Source organism: Drosophila yakuba, chromosome 3R (genome assembly GCF_016746365.2).
Source record: "Drosophila yakuba strain Tai18E2 chromosome 3R, Prin_Dyak_Tai18E2_2.1, whole genome shotgun sequence".
NCBI classification, from domain to species: Eukaryota; Metazoa; Arthropoda; class Insecta; order Diptera; family Drosophilidae; genus Drosophila; species Drosophila yakuba.
Window position 1 is genome coordinate 7,082,182 of NC_052530.2, and position 27,796 is coordinate 7,109,977.

Below are 27,796 nucleotides of genomic sequence, written 5' to 3' on the forward strand. Positions count from 1 at the left end.
TCACGGCCGTGCGTAACAGCCCTTAAATGCCGTCGAATTGGCAACGCCGACATGAATTAATTGAATCCAAAATGGCTGAACATTTTTTGTACAGAGGAAGCGTCCAACGAGAGCAAACGCCGTGAGACCGTGTGTTTCCACAGCGAAATACACCAATAAAACTGCACAAAAGTCGCGCTCACAGCGCAAAAAAAGAATTCAAGCCGCGTGTGGACGAAATGCGGCACGAATCGCTGGAAAAATCGACGTCCAGACGCAAAAATAGCAGCGAAATTCGAGCGAACGTCGTGTATAAGTAAAACGAAAGTTGTGTCTCTTTGTGCGAAAGAGAGGGAGAACCAAATATTTTTGCAAGCCAGAAGTCGAAGGTTAAATTAAAATGTATTAGCAACCTAAATAAAGAGGAGTCAACTACGAACAAAACTCGGATCTTAAAGAATTAGCGAAAAATCGTTTGTGAACATCATACAATACAACCTCATATCGTTGTTTTTGTTGGCTCGCGTGCAGTTCGTGTGTATTGGTGCGCGCGCCCTGTGGATGTGAGAGTGCGTGTGAGCATTGGAATGGATTAACAACCCAACTAATTCCAAAACAATAATACCGCAACATAATCGCAATAGTTATGCCGTACCAAGGCGACAGCTTTTAGAGAAACATTCGGTCGGTCGGTTAGTCAACCAAAAATCTGTTCCTATAATTAGCACTCCCACGTTTTAAATTCAACGATCGCCATCAACCGCCTACGCGGTAAAATCGTAGGACTTCGCCAACATGGACATGGATTTGGAGCAGCTAAAGAACGACTTCCTGCCGCTGATCGCCGGAATCAAGCAGGAGCAGCTGGACGCCGTACCCACGGATGTCCTGCCCCAGATGAGCACACCCAGCACGGCCAGCGGTGCGCCCACCACCTCGTCCTTGAGCTCCTCTTCGCTGAGCCTGAGTAATCCCTGCGACAGTGCTGAGAAAAGGGTATGTACCTAGTCCGTATCACGCGTTACCTATTAGCTACCACCAAGTTGAGGTTAGCAAAAGCCGCCTAATCACACGTGCTCTTGCGGCTGATAACAAACGACCGGCTCAACTCAAATAATCCCCTTTGCCTCCTCAGTGTAAAATTTTGTTTTGGTTTGATTTTGATGCGCTCGTGCTGCGTCCTTATCAAGCGTTTCGAGTTGAGTCGAGTCTCGTGCAAAAGCGTTTGTTATCTTTTTCCCAGTCCAAGGCAAACAAATGCCAGCACACTCACACAGCCAAACAAACAACGAGCAATTGCAAGTGTTGCTGTCTTACTTTCACGGCCCAGTCCAAGATCTTACACTGAAAAAACGCCGTGCGATTTTCTTTATGTTATCATATTTTTCACATTATTCGAAGAGATATTATGAAAGGTATAAGTAATAAATTTCAGAGCTATATAATTAACGTTAAATAACATTAAATCAATTCTAAAATGTGTGACATCAAAAATTGGAAAGCTGTATGTATAAAAATCACTTAACGCAAGACGTTAAATTAAAAATCTACAAATTTTAAGATTAATGGAATTTTCATAATTATTTGATATAGTCGCGTAACATATTTGCATGTTTGAGCAGAGCAAGCTGGTTCTGGGCTGTCGCTACCTCGCTTTTACCTAAGTGAAAGAGCTAAGTCAAGATGGTCTCTTCTCTCCTGGAATTGGAGATCAGCTGCAACTTGCAGCTGCCACTCTCCAGATGAGCGGCAAGAGAGTGTATGTGGTTGTGTGTTTGCTCTCCGTCGTGCTTGAGCTGCTCCTAAAGCCACAGTGGAACCTATGTAGGTTTTCCCGATGAAAAGGTACATCCCCTTTCCGTGGTTATAACAATAACCCATAAAAAATATTATATTTATTGCTATCATTTTGCACTGATAAATATGCAGCTTTTAAAATCTTTATGGCAATATGTGCACTTTATTATAATTATTTTTGTTTCTTTGTTTTTTTACTTACTCTATAGTCACACAAATTGCTTTAACTGACCTTGCAATATAATTTGGGGACATACCGAATATAACTACATACCTTAATTTTAACGTAAATTGGTAAATTTAAAAGCTTTCTATAGACTTGATCACAAATACATTTTAATATTAAATTGAACACTATAAATTCAAATCAAGGAATTGTGATTAAATAAAACGAAATTTATGTTTTTCACAAATGATAACCAATTTAGATGACTCTAATTGGTTACGTTATTATTTATGTGTGCTAAATAAAATTTAAACACGTTTTCAAGTAATTAAAAATGCGAGCTCTAACTTTCTAAGCGGCATGTGTTACTTCTATTTACGGAAGTCTTACTGTATGGAAAGACTGAAACTTCTCCGGCAACCGTGCAAATAAATGTTCGCTTAGAGTGGGCCTTTTGGAGTGGCCACTCTCTCTTGAACTCAACCAGGGATTGGGAATGACATGCACTCATTCAATGCGTCCGTCAATCAAGCAAACGATTGTGTTTGCTGCGGTCGTTGGGGGCACTTAAGACCCCCAGACTCCAGAGACCAGACTCAGTCCCTAGCCCCCTGCTGAATTTCCTCCAGATCAGTTAATGCCCATTTCTGATGCGGGCAAACTATGAAGTGGAAAGTACTTCGCCAAGGCTAGGTGTGGAGTTCAAGTTAAATAATGATGGGGATTTTAAAGGAATACGTTTTCAGATTCGTGGTTCTTTTAAAGATAAATAACATAAATACAAAACATTCTTAATTAGAAAACAGTGTTAACCTTATTTCTCAGGGAATGGTTAAATACTAAATATGAAATTTATGTATATAAATTTATTATAAATTTATAAATTATTTATGATACACTATGAATTATGCGATCCTTTAATTAGATTTATATGCTAATGTTTCTTCTAACATCCATTTTTCCACTTTATCGAGTAGATTATTCTAATATATGCGTGACTTCATAAAACTAACTTTACCAACTAAATAGAAAACTCGTGAATACATTAAAAAAGCGAAAAACACAAAGCGAATTTCTCCATGAAGACTTAAAATTTACTATTATTTGTTTCCTATATATATACATATATGAATTAGTAATTAATCAAGGTATTATAATAACAAGCTTTTATTTTTGAGATATTCTTTTTACCCTTTATACTTTCGAATCGGTAAAACATTCAAAATCACTGAAGCTCAACTGAAAAGAGAAACCTATTAATTTGTAGCTCCTGTCGAATGGCGGACTTATGGCAATAAAAGTGACAGCTGATGAGGAAGTTCCCGCTTGCGGGCATCAATATGTCATCTCCAAAACACTGCACCTAAATGCATTTTCCTACCTTCCATGAGACCATATTTTAAACTCCCATAAATAAGTACATACATATGCATGAAGCCGGGTCTTTGTGTGTTACCCCATGCATGCGACAGGTTGTAATTAGATTGCTTGACACCAAAATAAATGAAAACCCAAAATCGTACGACGCCATTTTGTGTTAGATACCGACGAGACCCGAAACGAATTCTTAGAATCGGCCTTTAATGATGTACAATTAAATTTAATTTGATGAGAATATGCAAGCAAAGCAAAACGAGGAGAAGGCAAAGTGCCGATGGGCAGACTCAGACGTCGGTGCTAGGAAACCCTAACCCCCCAAATAAAAGTCGTTAAATGCACAAGAAAAGTAAAGTTTCTAATTAACTTAATTACCCTGCAATAAAGGCGGTAAATCTTGGAAAATGATTCTCTTTTCACTTTTCTCGATTTTCCTGAAACCAATGCAGTCATCGGTTTTTTTTCAAAATGTCTGGATTTTAAAGCGCCTAGTTAGTCAACCATCCCCTTGTGATTCTATTGAAATCGCAATTAAGATTAAAAATACTCTTTATAATTCGATTTCTGAATCAAGGTAATGATGTCAACATCGATCTGTTTATTACAATTTTTTTTTACTATAAGTCAGTTTTTTAAGTCAAAAAGAGAAGTCTCTTTAGCCGGGGAAATGTATTAAAACAACATTGCATTGCGTGGGGATTACTTCCAATCTATCTTTAATAGTTCCCGAGATCTCTGCATTTAATGGTCTTGAAGAAGATTATATATTAACTTTACTGTGAGCCTGAAACGTTTCTTTTTACCTGTTATTTTCTCTTCATTGAATCTGAAATGTTGTAACGCATTAATAAAAGAACCATCTGCTTGATTTACAGAGCCTCCCCTTAGTTGAGGAATGCAAAAATATATATTCTAAAATATTAATCACTTTATAACTTTAAAGGTGGTTCCATTTAGGGACGTCCTCCTGTTTATCCAAGATATACACATTTTAATTGCTTTTCCGGGCAGTGTGGGCGTAAGGCCGCCCTAATCCATCCATCGACATCCAGTGCGTAATTAAAGTTGACTGCGACTGCGGGATCAGTGCGAATGGACGGAATCGGATTGGAACTGAAAGTGGAAATGGGAGTGGTGAAGTTGTAGGTGTGGTGCTCGTTGGGAACATGTGTACGCTGGTCGCACTCCTGTGCCGGGATTAGGTGCTACACAGGACATAATCCGATCACAAAAAGCGGATTATAACGCACAGCTACAAAAATGCTGCAGCCAGGCGGCAGTGGTAAAAGGAAACCAACTGACGCTACTTTAAAGTAGAACGTTTTTATCAGTGGAGGGGGAATGCAGAGGGCAAAGTTTTATAAGCTGCATAAGTCCTGAGAAACGAGACTGTCTGATTTCCTACCATCCTACGGCAACAGACAGCAGATGTAAGCAGATTTCTGAGTTGCGTCAGCTTGTCAGCTGCCGCCTTGGCACGCCCCCTGATACGCCTACGCCCACGTCCCGGTACCATATCGGTTATAATATTGCTATTCCTGCAACTGGCGTCACGATTTTCGGGCCCCCTGCTGGCTGGAACGTCTTACCGGTTTGTGTATCTACATCAGCGGGGAGTCGCCATTTTGGAAAACACTCGTACTCGTAGTTCGTGCACACTCCATCCAATCCACATATACAAATATATGTACATATTATAGTGTATATGTGTCTGCTTATGCCATGGCCTCCGGGAACAGGAACAATTGCATCGGGCACAAAAAGAACCGCAAACCGCATCAGCAGCAGCAACAGAAACAGCGGCTGTGACGGCTTTGGCTCCAGAGACCGAGGGCCACCGGCTCGTCGGACCAACGTAACCACAACGCCCTGCCCGGGCCACCGCCAATGCAACCCTCCCACCCGACGCAACCCTCGACCGACGTCTGCACCAGAAGCGCTGGGGTCCAAAATCCGGGGACCAGTCGACAGCTCAGTCCGTTCATTAGTTTGCGGTTTCCTGGTTTCGTTTTGGTTGGCTCCCCGTCTTTTGGTCTCTTAGTCCCCAAGATTTTCAATACTAAATTTATGCTCGCAACATGATTGGGAGTAATAATTCTTATATTTTCCGTTCTGTACCTAGTCAAGTTTCCCAACCCAAAACATTGACTGTAAGCACGAAATCGTAAAACTCGCAAAAGAGAATATCAAAACAGGTTGGCGTTTGGGACCAGAAAGTAAAATGGCGTTTTCTAAGTAGAAATAGCCTTATTTCATTTAACGCCGAAACGCGGGAAAGCTATGGTTAGGGTTAGCCAATGCCAACCGTAGTCGGATCCAAATAACAACTCAGAATGGTATCATCCCGATTCGCTCGTCTATCCTTCAATTTTGTTTATATTTAATCTGCTTCTTGCGTTTAAAGTAAACATTTTATTATTGGGACCAGAAACAGCTGTGCAACTATACTACAAATTGCCAATTTTTCATACAAATGGAGTACAGGTCACATTAAATGGTAAACAGATTATGATTAAGTGATAGCCTTGAAATAGTATTGTACAGAACTGAACTGCTATTAAGTTTCCTTTGATCAGGGAAGTTCGGTAACTATCTTTGAATGAATCTAATCGATCAACTCATTTAACAAACGACCCTTCGCTGTCATTACAATCTCAATGAAGCCGCTGAATATGTCATTCTTGGTTGGAAGTTCCAGTTATCAGCGCCATTACGAATCCCCTAAGTCCCAGAAAAAGGGTCTGCCACATGATGACAGTTCTGTGAAAAAGCATTTTTATTTACATCAACCCAGTCAACTTCCTTCGGTTATGACCTGTAGTTCGCCAGTTGTGACAGCTTTTAATGGGTTCCATCGATTTTCTCATAAAATAAACCAAAATTTTTTTGTTCGTGCCATTTACGATTTCCATACAATTAAATCTTTACGACTGAAGCGATGTGGCTTGAGACATTTGAGCAAAGAAAACGAAGGATACAAAAGTGTAATATTTAATGGGTTCCGTCATCAACATCCCGTTTTATGGGAAGACCTTAAAGTACAGATAGCTCTTCAAATCTTCCAAAAAATATTTCAGAAATATATATTCTGGGAATACCTCAAGCACTTGAGTTCTATCATATACATATACATATACATATATATGTTAGTATATAGGTATAAAATAGGAAATCAAGAGTGCCATCAATCTTTTTCTCAATTGCTGTTTGTGTATCTGTGTAAATTCGTAATAATGGTTTTTATGAAACCATTTCTGTAGAAATGTATATGTATGTACAGTACACATACTTTTTTGGTGGCTTAAATTGCGTTATGAAATGTTATGTCGGGTCATTAGGGCTTGTCCATTAGGTGGTTTTCGGGTGGTTCACCACCCTGTTGGTGATGCTTCAGCTCCAGAGCGGAAATTGCAGCGACGTTGGCCGGATATGTCCGCGATTAAACCGAATGGCCAATGGTCCAAAATGGCGAAGCTTCTCTCGCTTTCTCCGCCCTTTTTCATTGGGTGGAGATACGAATCCGATTTGAAGTGCTCCTAACGATTTGAAATTCGTATTTGGATTGGAATGCTTTTAATTCGTGTACGACGCTTCTCGCTGCATCTGGATATTTACAATTTTATTTATTTATGTTGAAATCGTGGATTGGGTTTGTTTATATGGACATCTGGCGGTGGCCTCGCCATTAATATTTATCAGCTGCTGCACCTTTCCCGGCCCTGCAACTCGGTTCACTCCCCGATGGCGTCGCATAAATCGCAGCAACTTTGGCCCGACACGCCCCTCGAACGCCCCTATTTTCTCTGAACTCGCTTGCTGGGCTCACAAGTTCCAGGTACAATCAAGTTTTTCGCTTTTATTGTGGGGAGTATAATATATTTTATACGGCTCTATCTGCCGCCGTCTTCTGCGCTCCCTTTCCATCTTTTCTACCAATTTATGGCGGCCATTTTGTTGTGGTGGTGTCTTTGAAATTTCAGTTTAGTGCACAGTCTCATAAATATTGCAAGAGCAAGTTTCGTCTTCATCGCTCCCGCTCGATATAAACCTGGGAAATTTATATTAGTGTGCGAGGGAGCCGGGGATTTTATGGGGGGATGAAAGAGAAAAGCATCATAAGGTTCACGAACTATGATGTGCCAGTCTGTCACCTGAGTCCCACTGTTCGGTGAAGAAGTTCTTTTGAGTGCTTTATGTATGTTCCATAAACACGACTGCTCAGTTACTTGTCGGTGAGGCATTTATAAACCTAGTCAATTACATCATATTATCATAATTCGGTTCCATATTGCATTGTTCAACTCCAAAGAATCTCGGAATTTATTCACTCGCCTCTACATATCTGGGAAGCATTTCCAATTTGATTACTTTGATCAGGTGAATGAAGCATATCGAATGGATCCGCCTTGCCCAAAACGGGTAACTGCGGCGAATGAACCTTGAATGAAAAGCGTAGCGAACTACATACAATTACTTTCCATTTGCGTAAATTATACTTTTAAATTAGGTGTTGGCATTTCCTTTAAAGGTACTTCTTCTACCAATCTGATCCGAGATTCTTAGTCACGATTTACGGACAGTCTTAATGATGAATTGACGATTAGCCATTGTCCAAAATGTGGACCCAGCAGAAATCCTAAACGTAATTAATTTTCTGCTTTTGTTGTATCAAAGGATTTTCCCTGTCGTCCGAAAGTTCAAAGTACATGTACGCACACATATACATATGCCCGTGCCATTTGATGTCTGCCGTTTTGTGTTGTAAATTTGCAAAATAAACGAAATTGACGTAGGAGCAACAATAAACAAGTGATGGCCGCCCATCATCAACCGGCATCCAGCCGTCTGAAATCCGAAGAAACTCCAAAAGGACCAGCATCATTGGGCTTCATCTCTATCTGAAATCGCCATTTAACCAGCAGGGCGACCGACCTCCCATGATGCACGTCTCATATTGCACTGATTTATGGCCGGGTCAGTGGGCGGTGGGGTGCGTATGTGGCAGAGGTTGGTTACCAGCGGGTGGAAAACCACCCAAAAGTGCAACTCGTATTCTGCAACTGCACGTCGAACGACATCGACCAGCCACAGGGGTTCCAAAGAGACTGGAAGCTTATTTTTAACTTTCCACAGATTGAATTGAAATAAAGCTTAATTAAATTTTAAGGCTACCTGAACTCTGAGTAACAAGGAATACCTTTATGAGGCCAGGACCACAAAATGGGGCGGTGATTGCCATCTGAGGATATAGTGGAGTCCAATTGGGTGGTATAAATTCACATAGGGTTTACTACATTAACTAAACCAAGATTCATATGTCTGGAAATTAAGTTAACTGTGTACAAAGTTGGTTATATGTAAGTACATACGTCGATCTGGCCACGACCTTTTATCCGTATGAACAATAACTAGATAGATAAAAAGCTAGCGATATAGATAGTTTCTTTCGATTTTTATACCCGTTACTCGTAGAGTAAAAGGGTATACTAGATTCGTTGAAAAGTATGTAACAGGCAGAAGGAAGCGTTTCCGACCATATAAAGTATATATATTCTTGATCAGGATCAATAGTCGAGTCGATTTGTGCATGTCCGTCTGTCCGTCCGTCTGTCTGTCCGTCTGTCCGTCTGTCTGTCTGTCCGTCCGTATGAACGCTGAGATCTCAGGAACTACAAAAGCTAGAAAGTTTAGATTATTTTGTTTAGATATTTTTTCATTTTTTTTATTAGTTTTGTAAATTTTTATCGATTTGCTAAAAAACTTTTTGCCACGCCCACTCTAACGCCCACAAACCGCCAAAAACTGTCAGTGTTGAAGACTCTCCTTCGCACTTCCACTAGCTAAGTAACGGGTATCAGATAGTCGGGGAACTCGACTATAGCGTTCTCTCTTGTTTTAAATTTTATAATTTGTCTTGTCTATTCCTATAGGTATGCCAAAAACATTTGGGCCACGCCTACAAACCGCAAAAGCACTGTCACGCCCACAATTTTTAAAATGTTATTCTTGTATGCGTTATGGGGGTTTGTGTGCGATGAATAGGCGTGGCAATGGCAAGAAAAATACATTTCGATTTAAAAATAGGAACTTGCCCGGTTTGTAGGAGTTACGGTGGGCGTGTAAATTTTTTTTAACGAACTTGCGTTACACTGGCGGCACTAGATTCAGCATGATTATTTTGTTACTCCGTTGGTAACCACTTAAAATTACTTTCCCATAAGAAGATGGCCAGCTAACGTGTCTATACGAGAGCATTACTGATTACCCATAATGAAATCTTTTTGGCTAACAATTAACAAGCTTTGGCCGTGCTGCTTATCTGAAATCTAAACTAAAGATCTATCTAAACTAAAAGATTATGCCAATTATAAAATTTTATAATAGACTTTTAATCACCTGCTGCCTTTTAATCACAAGCTGTTTTTAATCACCCAACTATTGTGAAGTCTAAAGCGTCGTAGGATCGATTCATTGGAGCTGATGTCGAGCAGTTTCTCTAAGAAGGGGTTTTTATCGCGAGTGCCTTCGCCTCGCCATATGTAAAGATCTCTGGCCTTTGACACAGGGGAATTCGTTCTGATGGAGGGTCGTGAGCAACTTAATGGAATTATGGCGGCCTCAGAAAATGGATTTCGAATGTGAAATGTGTCGAAAAGTTGTCAGCTTGGACTTTCAACCGATGCTGGTCTTGTGACAGCGTGAAACCTGTGGAAAAAAAGAGAAAGGGGAGAGTGTGTGCGAGTGAGAGGGTGTGTGGCGCGAACAGTGGCGAACTGCAGTTGTGGAACTTCTTTCATTTAATTTCAGCAACAAAGTTTTCTGTGTGACTAACGAGACTGAAACTTTTTCGAAAATAAATTTGAAATTAAATTTCGCCAAAGCCTTTTAAAGTCCGTTGCCAAGCCAATCGAGAGATGAGAGCAAGTTGGCTGAAAAGCGGGGAAAACTTTTCACAATTTACTTTCATCAAAATTACATCAATCATAAATGCACTCATTCAGTCGTTGTCATGTCGCCATTCCATCAATTCCCATTTCTAGAGCTTCGTGCGGATGTTTTTGTGTGTTGTAGCCTCAGTCTAGTTGCCATTCTGCTGTAGTTGCTCTTGCGGGGTATCCTTTCAACAATTTTTAATTGAAATTGATTTAGAGTTATTTTTGCCTTCGACTTTTTTCCCTTATTTCGGTTTAGCTTCGTGCGAGCGTGCTGTTTTTTGATGTGCGTGGTAACCTAATGGTCTACGTGATTGGCCGCTTTTTGTATAATGGAGGAAAACGGCCAAAAATGTAATGGCTTTAAAATGAAACTTCGTTTTCTCGTATTTCTCATTTGAGGAATAAATATCTTAATCTTAAGCACGAATTTGGAGTAACAGAATGTTGGCGTATTAGACCCAAGTCGACATAGTTTTCCATTTGAGCGACTTGCATGATTGAAAAATCTATTAATTCGCATTACTTGCAAAAAAACATTCTTTAAATTCCTGCCACATGTTGCCCACCATTTATCGGATGGGATGCTACGGACATAGACATACACACACGTTTTAATGGCATACAAATATATATGCATAGCTCTGTAGGTGCGGACCGAGAAAACAAGTTTGCTACCCGCTTCCAGTTGCGTCAAGTCATTGCGATGCGATGGAAACATGGGGGTAGCAGCTGGTTTTTCGCCACATTTATAATGGCCTGCTCTCTGGGCCAGTGCCGCGGGTCTTGGGCAACTCTAAGTGGGTTGCGCGGCACCGATCCGAACCGCCGAACACCAGCCGAACCCAACCGATCCAAGTCCGATGCGCGTCCGAGACGTGGCGAGAAGCTCGCGGGGATGGAGACAGCCTCATGATGAATGGCTTTCAAGTGGGACGCAGCCTTCTGGGTACCGAGACGCCTCCACGCCGACACGCCCTGCACACAGCTCCACTGGTCGGCCGCCCACTTACAGTGTACGCCAAAATTATAGTTGTGGGAGTACGAAAGGCAATAAAAGTATGAGTTTCGATGTATGATATAAATGCATTTGCTTGTTATTAGCTTTTATGTCAGACAACCTTGTATATTCGGAAACTCGGTTGTTTGTGTGCACCTCCTTAAATTGTTAAGCTCGTATTTTCGAAACAGCGGCCTAAAACTTGTTAGTCATCGGGCACATTACGCATTACGTTTGTTCCATAAATTCAGGCTGTACTTATTTAGAATCACTAAAAACACTGTTAAAAAAACTTTGCCAGGTGTGGGGTTCGAACCCACGCTCTCTCACGAGAACCAGAGCTTAAATCTGGCGCCTTAGACCGCTCGGCCAACCTGGCTATGTGTTTTCACTAATTCTAAGTACTTTATACCCAGAAAGGAAATACGATTGTATATTCAGTACTTATAACCTTTTGAACCTCGTTTTAAGCACTGCTTCCCTCCTAGAAATTGATTTCGTGATGTGTATAGACTCCACAAATTATGTTAAACATATTACACTAACCGCAACTGTACTTGCCACAAAATGGATGTTTCTTGTATGATTTATGAGCGCCCGCCGAGCCGTTTCGAAAGTAGCGAACTGAACTGGCTCTGGAGAAAACTGAGGCAGGCGAAACTTTCTTTCGGACAGAAGATGGATCGCCGGATCGACTGGGATCCATGTGCTAAAATAATGTGCGCTGCAGTTACACCCAGTCAGAATCCCTATTGCTCACCTCCCCCTCTGCCGGCGTTGCAATGTCCGGACTCGAGTCCGGATTTCGGTTCTCCTTCGGCCTGCCGTGGCGCATTCATCAATGTCCGTGGCGCTTCCGTTGCTATATATGTATTCACTGTACTTTGTACTCTGTGGGGCTGCATGCAAAGCGCTCGCACACCAATGCAACAATCTTTATCGAGCACAAACATAATCAATCAATTGGATTTATGTGCTCCAACTGAAGATAAATCTAATCAATCTTCGCCCAGCGACATTCGGAGACAGAGTTGGGGACGCCCGGCAATGGAGGCCATGGGGAGACGTTGGCTACGCTTCGGAATCGCAGCTTTTAGCTTCAGCATCGTCCACAGTTTATTATTCAGCCCCTCTCAAAAGTGGTTGCTATTAATTGTAAAGAAGATTCGAGGCTGCGACGTTGAGACGTTGATCTTGGCCACTTGTGTTGAGTAAATGTAATTTCCGGTCTCAAAGTTCAAGGCAGATAAGCCTCTCGACCGATAAGGTGGATGGATGGCTTACATAACTCCTTAAATCTAATCTATTATTATATCTTTTTACGCTAATTTCATGTCATTTCATTCGATATTATTTGATTATAGTTATTGCAAATGGACTTAAGCCATAGTTTTTGACGGTTTCGAAATTTAGCCCAAATTAAATTGAATGCAAAAATATTTTCATCGTCTAATACGTCGGAAGATTATATTTTGGGAATTACGCTCATAAATCGTTCGTCAGCGTTATCTTGGTGGAAAAAAAAAGATAAGATAGAGAGATTGTATAGCGCAGTGAAAGTACTGTCCTTCTATAACCTGGGCCTTCTTTTATAGCTTAATAAGCCTGTAATATAAATTATCCGAAGAGCCCTATCTAAAGATTTACTGTCGATTGAAGGATACTTTTAATAGAGGTTTTTAAATGCTGTAGCGAGACAAGGTTGTACAAATAAAAACTAGATATATGACCACTATTATATTAAATTAACTCAAATAAAAATTAACTCGAAAAACAGATTAGTAACGAATGGTTCTTTCTTATTTTTATTGCAGTCAGAGTCAAACTCTTCCGCATCAGCAAAGTTCACCCTATTCAAGTGCGTTTACTGCGCTCAACTCCTCGGATCCAATGATCGACCCAAATTGCTAGAATGCCTCCACGTGGCTTGTGCCCAGTGCGTGAGCACCAAGTTCTCGGAGCTGGACCGCTCGCTGCCACCATTGATCCATTGTCCCGTATGCGACAATGCGTCGCAGCAGGAGTTTATCGTGGACAACCAGTTCCTCATCGAGCAGTGCACCGCCGGAGACAGTGGTGATGGGGTCGGTCTTCTGGGCTTGCCAGGCGAAGGTCAGAAGAGCTCCGCTGCGGCGAGCATCCAATGCAGCAGCTGTTCCGATGGTGCAGTGGCCACGTCGTGGTGCGTTGACTGCTCGGAGTACATTTGCGACAGTTGTGTGCAGGCTCACCAGCGCCTGAAAATCACCAAGGACCACACGATCAAGCCCAAAGACGAGGCCAACAACGAGCAGCTGGCCGGAGCTGCCGGGGTGGACAAACTGCACATGTGCCAGTTGCACCCACAGGAGAAGCTTTCGTTGTTTTGCGAGACCTGCGACAAGCTTACTTGTCGTGATTGTCAGTTGAGCGACCATCGGGATCACAAATACAAATTTGCCCACGAGATTGCCACGGAGTCAAGACAGGCGCTGTCCACCCTTGTTTCCGAAATCAACTACAAACGCTTCCTTCTCTCCTCGGCTACCAAGGTGATTGATGACCGCCAACAGCTGATCCATGACAAGAAGAAGGACCTCATCAAGGAGATCACAGCCATGGCGGTCAAGATCACCAATACGGTTAATACCCGAGGCAAGCAGCTAATCATGAGATTAAACGAGGTGTGCGACAGTAAACTCAAGGTGCTGGTGGAAAAGAAGGAGACGCTACAATTGCTGTCTGACAACACGGACCACTGCATCGATTTCATGCAAAACGCTTTGGAGAAGGGCAGTGATTTCGCTATCCTCTCGAGCAAAAAGTCTCTGGTGCGTCACCTGCAGAAGCTCAAGTGCCAAAGGGCGGATATCCCCAACCCGGAAATCCCAGTGCGCATTCAAGTTCAGCTTAACCAGGTTTCCGATCTTCAGAAGGTAATCTCGCAGCTGGGCATCATAATCGTTGATGGCAAACCATATCCGCCCACGCCCTCGCCCAACGGTACCCCTCAGCCGCAGCACCCACCTCGCCAGCCTCCCAGCCCGAACATGGCGCCACCCCTGCGTCCTGGTCTTCCACCCGGAATGCCCGCTGGCCTCTCGCCGAACGGACCGCCCGTCAACTTTGGACCGCAGAACGGACCGCCGCTCTACAGCAATGCTGCCCAGCAGCAGTTCAACAATCTGTCCATGAGTCGCTCCTTTCCGGGTGACGGGTCAGGTAAGGGTATGAATGATTTATATTTTTATTTATTTTTACAACGCCAACTAGAGTATAAAACAAGAGAGAACGCTATAGTCGAGTTCCTCGACTATCTGATACCCGTTACTCAGCTGGTGGAAGTGTGAAGGAGAGTCTTAAACACTGGCAGTTTTTGGAAATTTGTGGGCGTTAAGGTGGGCGTGGAAAAAAAGTTTTTTTGCAAATCGATAGAAATTTACAAGACTAATACAAAAATGAAAAAATATCAAAACATTTTTCAAAAGTTTGGGCGTGGCAGCTTTGGGCGGCTTGTGGGCGTTAGAGTGGGAGTGGCAAAAAGTTTTTTGGCAAATCGATAGAAATTAAGAAGACCAAAACAAAAATGAAAAAATATTAAAACATTTTTCAAAAGTGTGGGCGTGACAGTTTTGGGCGGTTTGTGGGCGTTAGAGTGGGCGTGGCAACATGAATCGACAAACTTGCGCTGCTTCTATGTATTGGGAGTCTGTATGCTTAATCTCAACTTTCTAGCTTTTGTAGTTTCTGAGATCTCGACGTTCATACGGACAGACAGACGGACATGGCCAGATCGACTCGGCTATCGATCCTGATCAAGAATATATATACTTTATATGGTCGGAAACGCTTCCTTCTGCCTGTTACATACTTTTCAACGAATCTAGTATACTCTTTTACTTTACGAGTAACGGATATAAATAGAGAGAACGCTATAGTCGGAGACAAATGTTAAAAAAAAACAAGAGAGAACGCTATAGTCGAGTTCCCCGACTATCTGATACCCGTTACTCAGCTAGTGGAAGGGAGAAGGAGAGTCTTAAACACAGTTTTTGGCGGTTTGTAGGCGTTATAGTGGCGTGGCAGAAAGTTTTTTGGCAAATCCATAGAATTTTACAAAACTAATACAAAAATGAAAACATTTTTCAAAAGTGTGGGAGTAGCAGCTTTGGGCGGTTTGTGGGCGTTAGAGTGGGCGTGGCAAAAAGTTTTTTGGCAAATCGATAGAAATTTACAGGACCAATACAAAAATGAAAAAATTTCAAAACATTTTTCAAAAGTGTGGGCGTAGCAGCTTTGGGCGGTTTGTGGGCGTTAGAGTGGGCGTGGCAAAAAGTTTTTTGACAAATCGATAGAAATTTACAAGACCAATACAAAAATGAAAAAATATCAAAACATTTTTCAAAAGTGTGGGCGTGGCAGTTTTGGGCGGTTTGTGGGCGTTAGAGTGGGCGTGGCAACATGAATCGATAAACTTGCGTCAATGTCTCTGGAATCTGCATGCTGAATCTCAACTTTCTAGCTTTTATAGTTTCTGAGATCTCGACGTCCATACGGACGGACAGACGGACGGACAGACGGACATGGCCAGATCGACTCGGCTATTGATCCTGATTAAGAATATATATACTTTATATGGTCGGAAACACTTTCTTCTGCCTGTTACATACTTTTCAACGAATCTAGTATACCCTTTTACTCTACGAGTAACGGGTATAAAAATTAGTGTTGGGCATTTAACATTTGGAAACAAAAACTTACGCTGCGTCTATTTCTCTGAAATCTGCTTGCCTTATCTCAATTTATAGCTTTTATCGATCGAGGCGTTCATACGGACAGATGGACATGGCCAGATCGACTCGGCTTGTGATTCTGATCAAAAATACATATACTTTATAGGGTTGACAACGCTTTCTTTTCAACGAATCTAGTATACCCTTTTGATCTACAAGTAACGGGTACAATAAATAACCCAAACTATTGCTCTAAAATACAAAGTGTATTAAGTTTCGTTCGCCAAAGTTTTTTATTATTTCAATGATTTAGTAACATACCAACTGCACGGAGGAGCCAACAAGCTTTCCCAGAAAGACTCTACCTCCTTCCAGACAGTGGCAGTTATCATTTGGCGAACAGCTTTGTAATGGAATTTGTAATTTTGTCTGCGTTGCAGTTCGCTTCGGGGGAATGCCTCCAGTAGGCATGCAGCGACACGGACAACCGCACGTGAGCTCCTCCACGCATCCGCAGAATATGGGTAAGTGCCAAAGGCGAACTTTGAAGTACCGGGCAAGGTGAAAAATTAATTTTCTCTTCGCGCAATTTCAGACATCAGCCTGCGGGGCCTGCTGAACAACCAGGCGGCACAGAGCCCGAATGCCCACATGGCATTCAATGGACCGCCCAGCTATCCGGGTGGGCCGCAAGGAGCCCCGGCTCCGGCGCACCAACCGATGGGTCCGCAGATGCGTCCGCATTTTATGCCCGGCCAGCAGGGTTTCTCGCAGGGCGGTGGTCCAGGAGGCGGTCCGCGAGACGCCAACTTTATGAACAGCAACGCGCGCTTCCAGTCGCAGTATCAGCGTATGGCCAACCACGCTCAGCAGGCGGCGGCTGCAGCGGCCATGGCCGGAGCGGCGGGGGGCGGAGGCGGCCAAATCCCTTCGCCGGGTGCACTGCAGCGACCCCAGATGATGTCCAATCCCATGCAGAATGTGAGTGCCATGCAGAATGTAAGTCTACAGAGCAGAACTTTCATAATAGCCAATGCGGAGAATTAATCTTTTCCCTATTTTTCGTTCCACATCCACAGTCGTTGGGGTTTCATGGGAGCCAGGCTGGCTTTAATACCGGCCCACCGCAGACCTCCCCGCAGTTAAGCGGCGGAGGCATGCACAGCCTGGCCAAGTGGCACATCCCGCAATCCGCTCAACAGTCGAACAGTGAGTAATTGAATTAAACCCCTCGAACCCAGTTGATTTACTTTGGTTATCTAAATTATTATTCATCCATATTTCAGTTTAGTGAAATTTTCAAATGCTTTTGACAAGGTTCTCTAATTACTCATCAAATATTTTGCCTCTTATTTTAGTGTGTTCGCAACAAGGTCCCCTTTTGCCTTTTGCGAATGGTCGCCAGACATCGGAAAATTTTAAAATCTCACTCAAATCCCCAAACACGCTCAAAAATAGCACCCCGCCCAGCCTGGGGGGCGGTGGTGCGGGTCACCCGGGCCACGGAAACGGCTCCTCCAGCGCCCAACTGAACGCAGCTGCCCTGGGATTGGGGCCAGCCGTTTCGATACTCTCTAACGTCACCTCGACGAATCCAAAGACGCCCAGTCCCAGCACTCATGAGGTGGGTCTTTATATTGGTGTTTTAAAAATCTTTCGCTAATCTCTTCATCATAATAGAACACCAAGGACTTCACCGAACCCATTGACAAGGTGCGGGATGACTCAATCAACGATCTGATTGCAACCATAGCCAAGCTAGACTCAAATGGGGTGCAGGTGTTGCCGGAGGGTCGCACAAAGACCACCTCGCCACAGGTGCACAGCTCTACGGATCTGTCCAACACACAGGAAGGTAAGTTCACCCACCGCGGTCCGTCTGTAGATGCTTCATGTGCGTGTGGCGTTGTAGTTGCCGAATTTCATGTTAGAGTCTTATCCAAACGGTGGAGGAATCACTTTGTTTACGTCTTTGAATGCTTGTTACCTACTTATGTTCAACCATCAGCCCTTAATCCGTTTTAGTTTTAAATTTTGGTGTAGGTTGAATACTGTTTTGTGTGGAGTCTTCTTTGTGGTAGGGAACGCTACGCTGCATCATTACCATTAGTTTTGCTTGCGGGCTTACCAAATAAAATTCTAAAATTCTCATAACTTTGCTCTCTTTATTTCTATTTTCAAAATAAAATCGATTTCCAAATAAAATCCAAACGCGCCATAAACGAACGACACGAATAAATTACTAACAATTACTGAATCAATTCTAAACCAACACTCCAACACACTCAAACCAACTCGTATTAATCAACAACAATGCGTACACGACACACTCACATGAACACACACCCGAACCATGAATGCGAACAAAAAAACTAATCATATCAGTTAATAATAAAAACGAACAAAAAGATGATCCCAACGAGGACTGGTGCGCCGTCTGTCTGGATGGAGGAGAGCTGATGTGCTGCGACAAGTGTCCCAAGGTTTTTCACCAGAACTGTCACATCCCCGCGATCAGCTCGCTGCCGGACGAAAGCGAGAGCTGGCAGTGCCTGCTGTGCGTTAACCTCAAGGAGCTGACCAAGGCGGAGGGAAGTGAAAAGAACTCCTCGGGCGAGCTGAGCGCCCTGGAGCTCCGCATCCTGCAGCGCATCTGTCTAGAATTGTACTGCCAGTACGAACAGAGTCTCAATTTCCGGGAGCCGGAGTCGCCAGCCAATACATCCTATTACGAGATTGTTTCCAGGTAACTTTTTGCAAAACTTTTAGATCAGTAAGATTGTATCTCCTGATCAAGGGTATACATATATGATTGAAAATTTTATATTTTAATATTTAAATGCCCATTACAGTCCCATGTCGTTAGATGTTATTCGCACCCGCCTGGATCCATCCAGTCCCAACCACTACAAGGATATCGCAGGCTTCGTGTCCGACGTGCGTTTAATATTCTCCAACACGTACCTCTTTTATCAGGTGAGATTAATAGTAATACAGCATAATAGCAATCCCTACTTATGACCCAATTTTCGGCTAGGAGGACACGAAAACTTACTCCAATGCCAAGTATTTGGAAAACTTCTTCGAGGAGCAGCTAGCTAAGTGGTTGCCGCAATTTGAGGGCAGCAAGCCACTAAGTAAGCGCAATACCTCAAACTCCCCGGCGCTGTTAGGTGTGAATGCAACTGGTTCGCCGTCGCCCATCGAAAACGGAAGAAAAAGCTGCGGCTCGGCATCATTAGGTGACAGCGATGGTGGCTGCTTGCCGGCCAAGAGGGCGAGACGATCGGCGCACGAATAGAACGAGCTAATGCCCGGAGGGAAGGGCACAGACGGAGAGCAGCCAGCGGAGACGGGACAAGAACGTAGCCAGGAGGAACAGCAGCCGCTTCCAGGTTTCCTAGAGGAGATGGACCTGGAGATGCCGCAGCGGCCGCACAGCTTGGGCAGTAATGTAATCCAAGAGAGCGCCGATTATGTTCTTCAGCTATTGCACGCGTACGCCGCAGCGTTTGGACTGTAGATGCACATGCTACATATCCAATTTGTCCGCTAACGTAGAGTTTGTTGTTTTTAAGCAACTAGACCTAAAAAAGCAGAGGTGCTCGTTGAACTTTTGTGTTTCAAAATATTTATAAAAACTCAGTTGTAAATAGTAAAACCAAGCCAGTCATTCGATATGATTTTATTTTTACGTACAATGGAATTAATTAAATCCTTGGGCGCTCGAAAATGGAAAAGAGATATGTTTAGCTACATTTTAAGTGTTGAATATCCATAAACATTGATATAAATATAACTATAAATATGTATACCTTTCTTTAGGGATTCACTAGAGATTAAAGTGATTAGGTGTAAGTGTTCAAGTTCGAGTGAATTTGTCATCCTTTTTTCACCGATTTTTGTTTTGGATGAAACCCATTCTAACTTATCTTTGTTGGAATTGTATTTACTTTTGTGATAGCGAAAAACAATAAGATGAACAAATTACCGATTATTCATATATATTATTATTACCATTAAATTAAACACTGTGGCGAAGTTCTACAAATATTTCGAATTTGACATATACGATATTTATTGACCGCTAACCATCTATCGGTAGAATCTAATTAGGACACCCATGTGCAGCCCTCAGCTCCTGCTCACCCAAAAAACAGCATACATTCGTATACCACTTAAGAAGACGCTTGAAATAAGTTAGCTGCATTCTAGCCCTCTAAGTTTCGCTGATGAATCAAACCCTTAAAATACGAGTAAGCAAATTTGATGTTTGAATGTTGTACGTTTGACGTAATAGCATACAGTAGGTGTAAGGAGTAACTAGCTCTATTTATTACCAATCGATCGGCGGGACCGCCGCAGGAGATGTACATAATGATCTATACATATTTCCGAAAAAGAATCAATATTTCATATATATATATATATGTATAAATTTAACCGAGCGTGTATGTAGTTTTTTATAATGCCGGATCGAAACTAAAATAAAACCAAATCAGCTAAGGTCGATATTTTCATAAATGTTTTCAATGCGAGACACAAAGATCAGACACGAACAGAATTAACACTGGACAACTACAAAAAATATATTACAACTAGACGCTAAAACGTCAGCTCCTCCTAATAACGCCACAATAGGGAATATATAGGGGCGCAAACATATTAATGAAATTAAATAGCCATGCATAAATGTTTGTACGACGTTCCCGATTAGCGGACGTTCATGTGTGCTATCCTATTGCAAAACGAAAGAAAAGCAAAATAGATCATGCAGGGCATCTGCTAATGTTTGTATGATAAATGTGAAACTATGGAAATTATTTTATCTGTTTTAGCCGTAAGTTTTACGATAACTAATGATTAACCATTGTATATTAATGTACTACTTACTATCGAGTGGATTACTGAAATAATAAAAAACTTCCTGTAACTTCTCGTATATCATTTATATAGCAAAGAATCCGTCCTCCCGCAGATATTGCTCCTCTCTTTGGGGCTACAAGAGAAATCTCTCGTCGATGAGAGTCTTGCGGGAGATGTTGCGGCGCACCCAATGGCGGAACACATGGCGCAGTAACTGAATAAGATTATGAATCAATTATTTTGTAAATCATTTTTAAAATGATATCCTACTATGTTCAAAGCACAAGCCCCTGCAGCTGCAATCAACAGATTAGAGGACAAGAGGAAGATTGACAGCACCAAGAGGAGTTCCAGGACAAAGATGTGTAAATGGTTACCCAACAGGAGAACACGGGAGAAGCTGAACGAATCGTCTATGTAAAAGGTACCCCTGTCTGAGATTTTAAAGGATGTAATATCTAAAAGGGCAAAATCGAATAAGGTACTCACTTTCCGTAATGTAGTTGTCAGTTTCGCAGTTCAGCAATTGCTCCACAAACGACTTCTCCTTAATAATGTAATCCATGTCCTTGATGGCCTGTCACAAATATAAGCATAAAACTTACTACTTAAGATACAACTGGACCCACAAACAGCATAAATAGTTTGGCTTTGTGAGTTGCTTGGTATTCTAGATTCTAGATGCGCGTAAGTGTGACGTGGTCTAAATATCTAGTTTTCAAAGATCCTTAGATCTCGACTAGTTATCCTGATCCAGAATATAAACCCTTCTTTCTAACTGTTACATACTTTTCTACGAAACAAGAATACACATTCCATCTACTGAAAAAACGAAATGTTAGACTTTAAGCTCACATGGTCGATAAAGGCGCAGAAGAAGCGATTGACGCTGGCATAAGCAATGGAGGTGCGTTCCATCTGTCCATCGATGCTTGGTACAATGTCCTTTTGATAGAGCATGGTCTGCGAAAGGGTGCCGGTAAGACTACGCTGGAACGGAAGCAGGAGTCGCTCCAGGTAGATGCTGAAGTAAAAACACTCTGTTAATTTTATCCTCTTTGGATTTATATAGAAATCTTACTGAAGGTTTCTGGGAGGCAGGATAACGTACGCCTGCTTGTCCGAGTCCATTAGCAATCCCCTTCGCCCACTCATGGTCTGGGTCCTCTGCAGCTGCAAAATCATCGAGGACATATCCGTATCGGCAAAGCCGTGAGGAGATCGTCCGTGGATGTAGTACCCAAATCCTGGCTCCGTCAGTGAAAACAGAGATATGTTGGCCAGACTGCAAAGGTCGATGAACTTCTGGAGGGGATTCGATACAAATAGTTGGTGGCCTATTATCTGAAGTAGATATGTCAGCAGATAAGCCGCTGCTATTAGGCAGCAACGTAGAAAAATATCACCCCTGGTAAAACTCTCGAGGAACTGATATCCAGCGATGACCACAAATACCTGACCCAAGGTGGAGTACTTCTGGGCCACACTCAGGCGAATCCAGGCATTGGCTGTGAAGAGGACTCGCCAGGTGGAGACGCTGCTTTCGGCCACAAAGGTGCGCACGCTAGAGCAGAGAGAGGAGCTGTCCAGATTTAGGCGTTGTCCCTCGCAGCTGCTCCGCGGCCTTTCCCAGTCGATGAGGAAAAGTTCCAGCTGGCTGGAGCGCCACAGCTGAACGGCCAGAAAGAGGAACTGCAGCAAAAGGGCGGGATAGAGGAGAATTTTCAGCATGCGGGAATTGGAGGCCTGTAGCAACAGGAGCAGCAGAACACTCGCCAGCAGAGCATATGCCACATTTCCGGCCAGCTGCAGGAGAAACTCTAGAAGACTGCTCATTTGATAGAGGTCCGCCTTTCTCCTTCTTCTCAGATTCTGGAGGCGGAAGACTGCAGCTGCAAAGGCCAGCAAAAGGAGCAGAGGCAGCGCCACCTCTAGGATCAGCCAATCCCACCCACGTTTTACTTGGTCGTAGCTAATCTTCAGGCTGAATGGGTACAGTTGAGAGAGGGATGTATTTCTCGATCCCATCTCAATGTGCCGGTATCGCAGGCGAATAAGAGGCAGACCCACTCTATCTGGCTGATCCCTGTCCAGCGTATAACGAATATCGATGTCCTCCACATATCGCAGTGAGTAATATTGCTGGAGTTTGTGGGCATCCTCATAGTGGGGCATGGTCTGGTGAAGATGATTATTGCGCGGAGAGGCGGAGATTAACTGGAATCGCTTCACCAACTGCCACTCCTCCTGCTGGGGTCGCTAATCAGGGAAATTCAGGAATTAGGATAAAAAGTTCTATTTTTTTAATATACCACTCTCCTCACCTGGTTTTCCGGCGTTAGGGTCTCAATGAGTACAGGTAACTGGTGAAAAAAAAACTGCCAGTTACTGCTAAAGTTTAGGAAAACGGTGAGAAACTCGTCGTTGTGCCGCTGGTTGGCCAGATCAATGAGTCGCTCTAGGGTCAGCTGGCAAGATACCTCCGACTCCCTTTCGGGTAGAGCCATTCGGAGGCTTGGCGCCTTCTGTTGGCACATATTCAGTATCTCCGGATGAAAGGCACCCCACCGTTTGAGTCCACCATCCAGCCCAAATGTGGTACTGAAAAGCCGCAACTCTTTGCGGTCTGGCAGTTGAAGCGTCTTCGAGAGCAGCTCCTTGGTAACCCGACCCTTCTTGTAAAACAGGAACGGCTGCAGGGATCGCACCTGCTCCCCGGAGTGGGCATACTTCATCACCACATCAGAGACCTGGGTAAGCAGAAAGGCGCTGCATGGCGAGTGCTTTTCCAGGGAGAAGTGGGAGAGCACGCACAGATTGGCCAGCTGCTGGCAGGCGGTATCGTTTCGCAGTGTCAGGCAGAAAAAGGCAACGAACTTGAGGTCACCGAAGTGGCTGGGTACACTGGAATCCGGTGCGGTAGTGCCCTGCCAGAAGGCATTGTAGTGCACATACGGGCGGAGCAGGGTGCTAGCCAAGCAGAAATCCTGATACCGGAAATTGTGCGTCATATCGCAGGAAATGCAGTCTCCCTCTCTGCTCATCGGATTCGTCTGGGTCAGTATGATCCCGGAAATGAGTGGATGCACTGGCAACTGGTTGGCGAAGGCAGACGTGGAGTTCAAGTACCGATATTTGCACTGGTTGGAAGGTCGGGGCTGGGGGAGCCATACCGAAGTGCAATTGTCGGTCCTGTCCGGAGTGCAAATCTCATCGCAGGTGGGCCACGTCTTGCCTCGCTCATAGATGGATAGATGACCATCCGGGCACTTGCAAGAGAATTCTGGATTGACAATAGACAAGACTTTATAATTTCATTAACATAAAATCTTTCTTCTAGCCATATCTCAAGGCCTGAAAACGCCTTTCCTGCCTTTATAAATTTACTATGTAGGTGGAATTAAAAATGGTATACTGATTTTATATAAATGCCTTAAAACGGTTTAAAATTGTGACAAAATTATTAGTTACGCACACTTTCATATTTCGGTCATTTAATAAATAACTGATTACAATTACCCTTATTTTTATGAAAACGAACAATAGGAAAATCTTTAAATATCAATTAGAACAGTCAAAATCATAAAACAATGCATTATTTATACTAGGTCAATTGATAAGTCCCCGGCCTACCACGGTTAAAAATTATTTTAAAACTAGAGAGAATGCTATAGTCGAGTTCCCCGACTATCTGATACCCGTTACTCTATTGGAAGTGCGAAGGAGAGTCTTCAACACTGACAGTTTTTGGGGGTTTGTGGGTGTTGGAGTGGGCATGGCAAAAAGTTTTTGGCAAATCGATAGAAATTTACAAAACTAATACAAAAATGAAAAAATATCAAAACATTTTTCAAAAGTGTGGGCGTGGCAGCTTTGGGCGGTTTGTGGGCGTTAGAGTGGGCGTGGCAAAAAGTTTTTTGGCAAATCGATAGAAATTTACAAGAGTAATACAAAAATGAAAAAATATCAAAACATTTTTCAAAACTGTGGTCGTGGCAACTTTGGGCGGTTTGTGGGCGTTAGAGTGGGCGTGGCAACATAAATCAACAAACTTGCACTGCGTCTATGTCTCTGGAGTCTGTATACATAATCTCAACTTTCTAGATTTTGTAGTTCCTGAGATCTCGACGTTCATACGGACAGACGGACATGGCCATATCGACTCGGCTATTGATCCTGATCCAGAATATATATTCTTTATATGGTCGGAAACGCTTCCTTCTGCCTGTTACATACTTTTCAACGAATCTAATATACCCTTTTACTCTACGAGTAACGGGTATAATTAGATCTATATGATTTATAGTAAGCCCTAACACTTAAAAAGCAAATGTATAAATTTGTCAGCTGTGGGTTCATAAGTTTGTGAGTTATATCATTTCAAGTGAAGCTACTTTTGCTATTGTGATGAAAATGGATAAAATAGAATTTTGCGTGTTGATAAAGTACTGCTTTTTGAAGGGGAATAAAACAATTGATGCTGTACTTGGCTTGATATTAAGTTTTCGGACACTGCCCTAGGTAAATCAACCATGAAGGACTGGTATGCTAAATCTAGACGTGGTAAAATGAGCACCGAGGACGGTTAACGCAGTGAACGCCCAAAACATCAGATAATTCATGAATTATTGGGTCCGAAATAACGGACGTGGGTCAACAAACTTGCGCTGCGTCTATGTTTTGGAAACGGTATGCTTAGTTCCAACTCTCTAGATTCTATAGTTCCTGAGATCTCGACGCTCATACGGACAAACGGATATACGGACATGGCCAGATCCTGCTTAAGAGTATATATACTTTATATGGTCTTTTTGCCTGTCACATACTTTTCAACGAATATAGTTTTTCCTTTTACTCTACGGGTAACGGGTATAAGGTGTTAGGTGTCCGAAGTTGATGTAAATAAATCTTGATTTCAGCGACTTAAAAAACATATATGTATGTATGTATATCGTAAAAAAAGACGTGTCGCATTGAAAATAGATTAAAACAAGAGAGAACGCTATAGTCGAGTTCCCCGACTATCTGATACCCGTTACTCAGCTAGTGTAAGTGCGAAGGACAGTTTTTGGCGGTTTGTGGGCGTTAGAGTGGGCGTGGCCAAAAGTTTTTTGGCAAACAGATAGAAATTTACAAGACTAATACAAAAATGAAAAAATATCAAAACATTTTTCAAAAGTGTGGACGTGGCAGCTTTGGTCGGTTTGTGGGCGTTAGAGTGGGCGTGGCCAAAAGTTTTTTGGCAAATAGATAGAAATTTACAAGACTAATACAAATATGAAAAAATATCAAAACATTTTTCAAAAGTGTGGGCGTGGCAGCTTTGGGCGGTTTGTGGGCGTTAGAGTGGGCGTGGCAACCTGAATCGACAAACTTGCGCTGCGTCTATGTCCCTGGAGTCTGTATACTTAATCTCAACTTTCTAGCTTTTGTACTTCCTGAGATCTCGACGTTCATACGGACAGACGGACAGACAGACGGACGGACAGACGGACATGGCCAGATCGACTCGGCTACTGATCCTGATCAAGAATATATATACTTTATATGGTCGGAAACGCTTCCTTCTGCCTGTTACATACTTTTCAACGAATCTAGTATACCCTTTTACTCTACGAGTAACGGGTATAAAAACTCGCTTAAAATCTATATCGCAAAACAATAATAAGGTCCTTGCCCCTTCACATGACACCCCTTTGACTTATGTTTGATCAATACTACCACTCACTGTCGGGTTGCAAGTTTCCGAGAGCCCCATCTCCGTTGCCGACCTCATTGCAGGGCACACAATCGAATAGGTTGAGGTTGTAGAACTCGTTCTTGAGGCACTGCGTCGGATTCTGGAATCGAAAAGTGTGAGGCGTTGGCACCTGCGAGGGATTTGTGGTCGTGGTGGTCAGCGCGCAGTTAGCCACTGGACTGTGCAAGCCGCTCCAGAAAAGGACACAACACCAGTTGATAGCCCGGAAGAGGCACATCATCCTCATCCTGTTTTGTTTTCTGGAGTTACTGCTTGCTCCTCAAAATTCGAGAGGGTACTGAATTCCCTGAGCTATTTCAGCTGCAATTTAGAAGGCGTCCAGGAAGGCAAGTAAACAAGTGGAGTAGTGGAGGGAGCGGTGTTGCTATAGCTACCCAACCCCCCGATTTCTACCGGCACGCATGCAAAATGGCCATTATCCGGGGGGTTGGCCCAGGTGCTCGGTCCGTCGACCAATGTCCTGTGACCAGGAGGCCACCTTAAGTGTAATGAGTCCTGGATTTCCTTTTTGATTTCAGCACTTTGCGTGCTTAAAATTGTGATTGCCTTTATTATGAGCATACTTTCTTAGGATTTTGCATTCATTTTGTACCCAAATATAGCTAGGACTAATTTAGAAATTGAATCCAACGCATTATTATCGGGTTATTACATTAATTGTTCTCCTTTCTTTTGCATTTTTAAGTTTTGATGGTTATTGTTCTTAAGTGAATTGTAAAAACAATGAGGGAGAGGGAGACCGAGCTTATATACATATTAAACAAATTGGTAAGGTAAAAATTAATTCACCCGGACTTTAAATAAAAATTATTGTAATGTCCAAATGAAAAATATCTTATTTTTTTTAGTTTTCTTTATTGTTATTATTTTACATAAATAATTTTTAAATTTACGTAAATTAATTAACACAAATATATATTTTGTTTTATTTTGACAAGTTTGGAATTTTAGAATTTCTTAACAGATAGCTCCGACTTAAACTAAATTTATGTTGAATATTAAATAAACCAATACACATATTTCATATTAAGCTTTTAATACATTTCTAAAATGTAATTTTTATATTATTATAATTTATTATATACCCTTACCTATTATTATATTTTATTTTAGCGGAAAATCGTTAATTAGGCCGTTACATGAATATGAGTTTGAGTTTTGCAAAAGCTCATAATATTGGTTGTACTAATCAAAACTTAAACAGTT

General features: G+C 42.5%; 2 protein-coding genes and 1 non-coding gene across 10 annotated transcripts; 1 reads left to right on the forward strand and 2 right to left on the reverse strand.

Moving 5' to 3' along the window:
* Positions 1 to 69: 69 nt before the first annotated feature.
* On the forward strand, positions 70 to 20,896 carry LOC6535819 (transcription intermediary factor 1-alpha). 8 transcript variants are annotated; one of them, XM_039375043.2, is made up of 10 exons: positions 70 to 975; positions 13,066 to 14,458; positions 16,404 to 16,487; positions 16,559 to 16,962; positions 17,043 to 17,172; positions 17,322 to 17,587; positions 17,644 to 17,818; positions 18,349 to 18,709; positions 18,816 to 18,939; positions 19,004 to 20,896. In XM_039375043.2, the coding sequence occupies exons 1-10, from the start codon at positions 775 to 777 to the stop codon at positions 19,262 to 19,264; spliced, it is 3,399 nt and encodes a 1,132-aa protein (XP_039230977.1). In that variant the 5' UTR covers positions 70 to 774; the 3' UTR covers positions 19,265 to 20,896. The 8 variants fall into 8 exon arrangements, with proteins under 8 accessions (XP_039230977.1, XP_039230980.1, XP_039230979.1 ...); XM_039375046.2 differs by having other exon boundaries at positions 18,373 to 18,709; positions 19,001 to 20,896; XM_039375045.2 differs by having other exon boundaries at positions 16,559 to 16,944; positions 19,001 to 20,896.
* Positions 11,547 to 11,630, reverse strand: Trnal-uaa. Its single transcript has one exon. It is a non-coding gene; the product is annotated as a tRNA-Leu (tRNA).
* LOC6535822 (meckelin) lies at positions 20,418 to 26,932 on the reverse strand. The gene is made up of 7 exons (XM_002096407.4): positions 26,558 to 26,932; positions 23,154 to 24,112; positions 21,911 to 23,088; positions 21,685 to 21,853; positions 21,319 to 21,406; positions 21,100 to 21,263; positions 20,418 to 21,043 (listed from the first exon to the last, which is right to left on the reverse strand). Exons 1-7 carry the CDS (start codon positions 26,814 to 26,816, stop codon positions 20,963 to 20,965), a joined length of 2,898 nt encoding a protein of 965 aa, XP_002096443.2. The 5' UTR covers positions 26,817 to 26,932; the 3' UTR covers positions 20,418 to 20,962.
* Between the last annotated feature and the right edge of the window lie 864 nt (positions 26,933 to 27,796).

Bases quoted from the DNA above. Each gene is read 5' to 3' on its own strand.
- LOC6535822 (XM_002096407.4), bottom strand. From the start codon at position 26,816: ATGAGGATGATGTGCCTCTTCCGGGCTATCAACTGGTGTTGTGTCCTT. The intron at 23,089-23,153 runs GTGAGGAGAGTG...TTCCCTGATTAG, and splicing joins CCCTAACGCCGGAAAACCAG to CGACCCCAGCAGGAGGAGTG. The intron at 21,264-21,318 runs GTGAGTACCTTA...TTAAAATCTCAG, and splicing joins TGACAACTACATTACGGAAA to ACAGGGGTACCTTTTACATA.
- LOC6535819 (XM_002096405.4), top strand. From the start codon at position 775: ATGGACATGGATTTGGAGCAGCTAAAGAACGACTTCCTGCCGCTGATC. The intron at 17,819-18,348 runs GTAAGTTCACCC...TAATCATATCAG, and splicing joins TCTGTCCAACACACAGGAAG to TTAATAATAAAAACGAACAA. The intron at 18,940-19,000 runs GTGAGATTAATA...ATTTTCGGCTAG, and splicing joins ACACGTACCTCTTTTATCAG to GAGGACACGAAAACTTACTC.